A 7,110-nucleotide genomic window follows, 5' to 3' on the forward strand; every position below is an offset into this window, starting at 1 on the left:
CGTGTTAGATTTGTGCAAAGCCGGGTGACAACCCCTATAAGTGCTGTACTGGTGGCTCTTAGATTGTGTCACCCAGCACTTATTATGCATGCGGAAACCATGATATGACTGAACAGAATTTTAAAATAAGGATTTATATTTGCAGTATATTTAACTTTTTTGTTTAGAAAGGTTGTAAATATAAGGAAAAAAGGAAATGAACAAACTATAATAAAAAATATTTTTTTAATAGGTGTCAAAAATGAAGGATTTATCTCCTACTCATAATGCAGCCATTTAATACTCTTCTCCTTCTTCTTCTCCCTCTCCTTCCACACTGTCAGTGCCGACTTCTTCGTAATCCTTCTCCAGGGCGGCCATGTCCTCCCGAGCCTCAGAGAACTCTCCTTCCTCCATACCCTCACCCACATACCAGTGCACAAAGGCGCGCTTGGCATACATCAGGTCAAACTTGTGGTCCAGGCGAGCCCAGGCCTCAGCAATGGCGGTGGTGTTACTCAACATGCACACAGCACGCTGCACCTTGGCCAGATCTCCACCAGGAACCACAGTCGGTGGTTGGTAATTGATACCAACTTTGAACCCAGTTGGGCACCAGTCCACAAACTGGATGGTGCGCTTGGTCTTGATGGTGGCAATAGCAGCATTGACGTCTTTGGGGACAACATCACCGCGGTACAGCAGGCAGCAAGCCATGTATTTGCCGTGTCTGGGGTCACATTTCACCATCTGGTTGGCCGGCTCAAAACAAGAGTTGGTGATCTCAGCTACAGTGAGCTGCTCATGGTAAGCTTTCTCTGCAGAGATGACAGGGGCATAGGTGGCCAGGGGGAAGTGGATACGGGGGTAGGGCACCAGGTTGGTCTGAAATTCTGTCAAGTCCACATTAAGAGCACCATCAAACCTGAGAGAGGCCGTGATGGAGGACACGATCTGACCGATCAGACGGTTCAGGTTAGTGTAGGTTGGGCGCTCAATGTCCAGGTTCCTGCGGCAGATGTCATAGATGGCCTCATTGTCCACCATGAAGGCGCAGTCTGAGTGCTCCAGTGTGGTGTGGGTGGTGAGGATGGCGTTATATGGTTCAACCACAGCTGTGGAGATCTGGGGGGCAGGGTAGATTGCGAACTCTAGCTTGGACTTCTTGCCATAGTCAACAGAGAGACGTTCCATCAAGAGGGAGGTGAAGCCGGATCCAGTGCCACCGCCGAAACTGTGGAAGATGAGGAAGCCCTGGAGACCTGTGCACTGATCGGCCTAGAGGAGAAAAGAAGACATTGATGTATGAAAAATTAGTAAAACATTTATGAAACAATGCCAGGGTGGCACGGAAATAAAGTACAAAAACTACTCACACCCCAAGATGATTAATCTAAATAGAGCCAACGTTAATTTCTTAATATATCTTTATAGCAGTTGGAGCTCTGTTTTTCTTATACAGAGCTCCAAATAAATTGTGAAAATTTAGTGCATGTTCATACTTTTCGAAATGTGATAAAATCTGTCGGCCTGCAGTCACCACCAGGGGGAGCTGAGGAGCTTACTGGATAATGCGTATTCATTGAACTCAAAAATGTAGTTCTGACACATTCATTTTAAGGAGAATGTTAAAAGGGAGGGGCCTTGACAACCAACGACAAGGCCTATTAAAGCTATGAGGAGGAACTCCAGTATGAGGCTACTAGATCCACTGAATTATAAGATCAACCAAGTGCCGGTAAAATTGTGTTTTAGATTATCTCCCCCAACTATACCAATATCTAAATGTATAGCTAATGAGGAATTAAAAGGGAAGCTGAATCTAAAATCTATCTGATTGTTATTTAAAGAGGCTCTGTCACCACATTATAAGTTCCCTATATCGTACATGATGTGATCGGCGCTGTAATGTAGATTACAGCAGTGTTTTTTACTTAGAAAAACGATAATTTTTGACGGAGTTATGACCTATTTTACCTTTATTCTAATGAGTTTCTTAATGAACAACTGGGCGTGTTTTACTTTTTGACTAAGTGGGCGTTGTGGAGAGAAGTGTATGACACTGACCAATCAGCGTCATACACTTCTCTCCATTCATTTACACAGCACATAGTAATATAGCTATATCGCTATGTGCAGCCACATACACACACACTAACATTACTGCAGTGTCCTGACAGTGAATAGACATTACCTCCAGGCAGGACGTGATGTCTATTCCGAATCCCGACACTTCGCTAACGTTTGTGGTTGATTTACAGCACAACAGGTGTAGTCTCGCGAGATTAGCCTGTAAACTGTCATTTACAGCGAGACTACGCCTGCTGTGCTGTAAATCAACCACAAATGTTAGTGAAGTGTCAGGATTCTGAAGAGACATCACGTCCTGGCTGGAGGTAATGTCTATTCACTGTCCAGACACGTCAGTAACGTTAATGTGTGTGTATGTTGCTGCACATAGTGATCTAGTAAGATCACTATGTGCTGTGTAAATGAATGGTGAGAAGTGTATGACGCTGATTGGACACTGATTGGTCACTGATTGGTTTGCGTCATGCACTTCTCTCCACAACGCCCACTTGTTCAAAAAGTAAAACACGCCCAGTTGTCCATTAAGAAACTCATTAGCATAAAGGTAAAATACGTCATAACTCCGTCAAAAATGATCGTTTTTCTAAATAAAAAACACTGCTATAATCTACATTACAGCGCCGATCACATCATGTACAAGATAGGCCTCTTATAATGTGGTGACAGAGACTCTTTAAGGTTGAATGAAACCTATTGTCCTCTGTTATCAGCCATTCTAGACCGAAGAAAGGCTGACTTTAGTGTTTTTCAATGCGATGACTGACAGGATGTCCAAAATGATCCCTAAAACCTTTCATTTGTCCCACATATCTTCAGTGTTGAGGACCTCTAGAGACCTTTATATACTATGAGAATGAGATTAGCAGCTCACCTTATAATACTGCTGAATTTTAGATGTAATAATGTGACCATCCACTGCTTGCCCACAGGTATCATAGATTGGGACTTAATGAAGAATAATGAACTCACCAGCTTTCGGGTCCTGTCTAGCACCAGGTCAATGATCTCCTTGCCAATGGTGTAATGCCCACGAGCGTAGTTATTGGCGGCGTCTTCCTTGCCAGTGATGAGCTGCTCCGGGTGGAACAGTTGTCTGTAGGTTCCAGTTCTCACCTCATCTGTAGAGAAATAATAGAGGTTTATATGTGAGATCCAGAACAGTCCATCCCATTCATCCCCCCAGAGCTTCACTGACGTCTCTTCTATCCACCAGTCATAGACAATAAGAGCTGACGTACTCACCGATCACAGTGGGCTCCAGATCCACAAACACAGCGCGGGGGACATGTTTACCAGCCCCGGTCTCACTGAAGAAGGTGTTGAAGGAATCGTCTCCTCCACCGATGGTCTTATCACTGGGCATCTGCCCGTCCGGCTGGATACCATGCTCCAGGCAGTACAACTCCCAGCAGGCATTGCCCATCTGTACTCCAGCCTGGCCAACGTGGACTGAGATGCATTCCCTCTATATGGGGTAAAGGGTGCATACGATTAGGGTCAGATGATATGTATCAGAATTAGTCAATCCATGAACGCATAAAATGTATGTAGGACATAACAAAGATCAGGTGAGACTGACACATTGTTACAAGAAGTAGATGGGAGAGTACAGATAGGTGACGATGAGATTAGACAGTCACAGGTAAAAGATAATATTGTACAGATGAGCTAGTACTGATGAGATTGTACGGTCCCACATTAAAAAGATGAGATTGTACAGATGAGATTAGACAGTCACACATATGATACATGAAATTAGACAGTCACACATTTAACAGATGAGATTGTACAGATAAAATTGGCCGCTCACCATGGTGTTGGATGTAGATCTCCCGGCTCCGATGGGTTAGGTCTTCGGATGTGGAGTGGTTCTGTCCTCTCCCTCCTCTCCTCTCTATATATATCTGGGAGTCGTTGTCAGGCGAGTCCTTAGTTACAGGAGGGGGGGAGGAGGAGGAGGAGGAGGAGGGAGTTCAGGTGGCCCTCTCCTCCCCCCAGTCTCAAGGGGTCCCTGCTGCACAATCCAGCCTGGGAGTGGCTGCGCCCAACACAACACAACAGTTACCGGGTACAATGCTGCACAGTGACTCCAATGTGACCCCCGGGGAGGGAGACAGGAGTCAAAACAGAGAACGGAGGGAGGAAGAGAGGGAAAAGAGGCAACAAGGAGGGAAAAGAGGCAACAAGGAGGGAAAAGAGGCAACAAGGAGAGAAAAGAGGCAACAAGGAGGGAAAAGAGGCAACAAGGAGGGAAAAGAGGCAACAAGGAGGGAAAAGAGGCAACAAGGAGAGAAAAGAGGCAACAAGGAGGGAAAAGAGGCAATAAGGAGGGAAAAGAGGCAACAAGGAGGGAAAAGAGGCAATAAGGAGGGAAAAGAGGCAATAAGGAGGGAAAAGAGGCAACAAGGAGGGAAAAGAGGCAATAAGGAGGGAAAAGAGGCAATAAGGAGGGAAAAGAGGCAATAAGGAGGGAAAAGAGGCAACAAGGAGGGAAAAGAGGCAACAAGGAGGGAAAAGAGGCAATAAGGAGGGAAAAGAGGCAATAAGGAGGGAAAAGAGGCAATAAGGAGGGAAAAGAGGCAACAAGGAGGGAAAAGAGGCAACAAGGAGGGAAAAGAGGCAATAAGGAGGGAAAAGAGGCAACAAGGAGGGAAAAGAGGCAATAAGGAGGGAAAAGAGGCAACAAGGAGGGAAAAGAGGCAATAAGGAGGGAAAAGAGGCAACAAGGAGGGAAAAGAGGCAATAAGGAGGGAAAAGAGGCAACAAGGAGGGAAAAGCCCAGAAACGAAAGGAGACAACAAGAGCAGCGAGAAGGCAAAAACCTCAGTGCAGCAACTGTAGATTGTGTGAATTTTACATAAAAGAATTTCCCCTCTGGTCTCTGCTCGGTCTTTTTGTCTTGAGAAATTCCACATTATTGCACTGGTATTAGAGTGCCAGATTATCAGAGTTTCTGGATATTCAGATGTCGGATTAAAGGCTATGCACACCTTCGAAAGTGATTTTTTTTTTTTTTTTTTAAATAAAAATTTATCAAATTAGTTTTTATTAAAAATTATTTGTACTTTTTGGGATACAGCTGCTTTGTATCCTTAATACAGAGCAGTTGTATAGTGCAGTGAAACCTGAATCCGTCAGATCAGCGGGACTGACGGGTTAAGGCTACATTCACACGAGCGTATCAGATTCACGAGCGTGAAAAACGAGCGTGAATCCGGTCCGTGTGTGCTGCGTTATGCATCAGTGTGCTTTGCGTTATTCACGCACTCGCAAAGTACATTCTTTTTTGTTTTCTTTTCAATAGAATTGATGCGCAAATCACGCACCGCACACGGTTGTGCATCCGTGTGCGTTGCGTGGTTTTCACGCAACCATTGACTTCAATGGGCGCAATGGTGCGTGAAAACGCACCAATATACGTCATGCAGTGAGTTTCACGCAACGGACTCTCGCTGCGTTAAAACTCCTGCATGTGTGAACGGCCCCATTGAAATCAATGGGTCCGTGGGCTGTGCGAGATTTCCATGCGCAGCACGCGGACGTTATTCACGTTCGTGTGAATGGGCCCTAAGTGTCAGCGAGTTCTGCTTGTCTCTGACAGTTCATAACAACTTAGATGTGATTGGTAACAGCTCGATCCCGCGTGTCAGAGATACAAAGGTTCCGCTGACACTGGACGGGCACAGGATTCAGGGTAAGATACAGCTGCTCTATATACAGGATACAAAGCAGCTGTATCTGAAAAAGTAAAAATTATTTTTAATAAAAACGAATTTGAAAGTTGTACCAAACACACTAATAGGCATATATATATTTGGAAGGTGTACGTACATTGTGTTAGGAAGTCTTCATTCTACCTGATGAAATGACTATATGATGGATGATGTTATAGTATTATACTGTGATAGTGATTGCTGATCTCTGGTTTCCCTGCAGGTTTGGCTATCTATCTGCATAGGTTTGTAGGCATTGTCGGCTTTGTGTCTGTGGTGTTGTATTTCATGCTCTGTAGCTGCTCCCTTTGTAACTGCTGATTAGTGCAAACGATTCCCTGGAAACAACGTTACATTCTGTGTTTGAGAACGGTTGGTTACTATGGGAGACTATAAACAAAGTCAGATGGTTTAAGCAGCCCCACACCCAGATAACGGTCAGGTGTGGACACGGTCAATAACTTACTGAACTGACTTAGCCTTACAAAGTAACTTACTAAACATAGAGAATGGGGAGGCCTATAGCAAAGATAAAAATGTGACTGCTTTCAGCTGCTGCCTGACACCAGGTAGATGAAGTTCTGGTTCCCCGTCCAATTTTTATAACTAGTAGGTTTTTTATTTTGTTTGCCAACATTGTGGAGACCACATACATGTGCAGGTTCTCACAAACGGGGACAAGACCAACCTGGAATAGGTCCTTTTTTTTATAGCGTTCCTACAACAGCTGCATGGCTGCCTCTATGGTACATACACTCTTGGACAGGGTAAGACTGGTGCACCAGAGAACCATAGGATCCACCCATGGCCCAGGACCTGAGATGATGACGGAGCCCAGGAGAAGACAACCCCTGCAGCTGACAGATCCAGGGATCTATTACTTTTTTGGGGTTATTTTAAAAATAACCAATTAGTATTGTTACTCCCACTAATTTTAATTTCCTGTTGCTTCTATAGCACCAACGTATGCCACAGCGATGTACAAAGATTGTCATCACACACATTAGCACCTGTCCACAATGGGGCTCACACTCTAGTTTCCCTGTTTGATATACACACAATAGGGCCAATTTGAAAGGAAGCCAATGAACCTATCAGTATGATTTTGTGGTGTGGAAAGAAACCGTAGAACCGCCCTGCAAACATGGGGAGAACATACAAATTCCATGCAGATGTTGTCCTTGCCCAGAGTTGAACCCAGAATCCGATTGCTTCATGGCAACGGTGCTAACCACTGATCGACCGTGCCGCCCGCTATTAAAGGGATTTTCCGTATGTATGTTAACAAAGCTAAATCAATATAAAAATAAAAAGTTCTAAAAAAAAA

At 44.5% G+C, this 7,110-nt stretch overlaps 1 protein-coding gene across 1 annotated transcript; it reads right to left on the reverse strand.

The window, feature by feature from the left end:
• Window positions 1–206: 206 nt before the first annotated feature.
• On the reverse strand, window positions 207–3,971 carry LOC142655250 (tubulin alpha-1A chain-like). Its single transcript, XM_075829162.1, has 4 exons — window positions 3,881–3,971; window positions 3,313–3,535; window positions 3,040–3,188; window positions 207–1,257 (listed from the first exon to the last, which is right to left on the reverse strand). Exons 1-4 carry the CDS (start codon window positions 3,881–3,883, stop codon window positions 277–279), a joined length of 1,356 nt encoding a protein of 451 aa, XP_075685277.1. The 5' UTR covers window positions 3,884–3,971; the 3' UTR covers window positions 207–276.
• Between the last annotated feature and the right edge of the window lie 3,139 nt (window positions 3,972–7,110).

This window comes from Rhinoderma darwinii, chromosome 6 (genome assembly GCF_050947455.1).
Source record: "Rhinoderma darwinii isolate aRhiDar2 chromosome 6, aRhiDar2.hap1, whole genome shotgun sequence".
Classification (NCBI taxonomy): Eukaryota; Metazoa; Chordata; class Amphibia; order Anura; family Rhinodermatidae; genus Rhinoderma; species Rhinoderma darwinii.

Bases quoted from the DNA above. Each gene is read 5' to 3' on its own strand.
- LOC142655250 (XM_075829162.1), bottom strand. The intron at 3,189-3,312 runs GTGAGTACGTCA...ATTTCTCTACAG, and splicing joins TCTGGAGCCCACTGTGATCG to ATGAGGTGAGAACTGGAACC. The intron at 1,258-3,039 runs GTGAGTTCATTA...TTTCTCCTCTAG, and splicing joins TAGACAGGACCCGAAAGCTG to GCCGATCAGTGCACAGGTCT.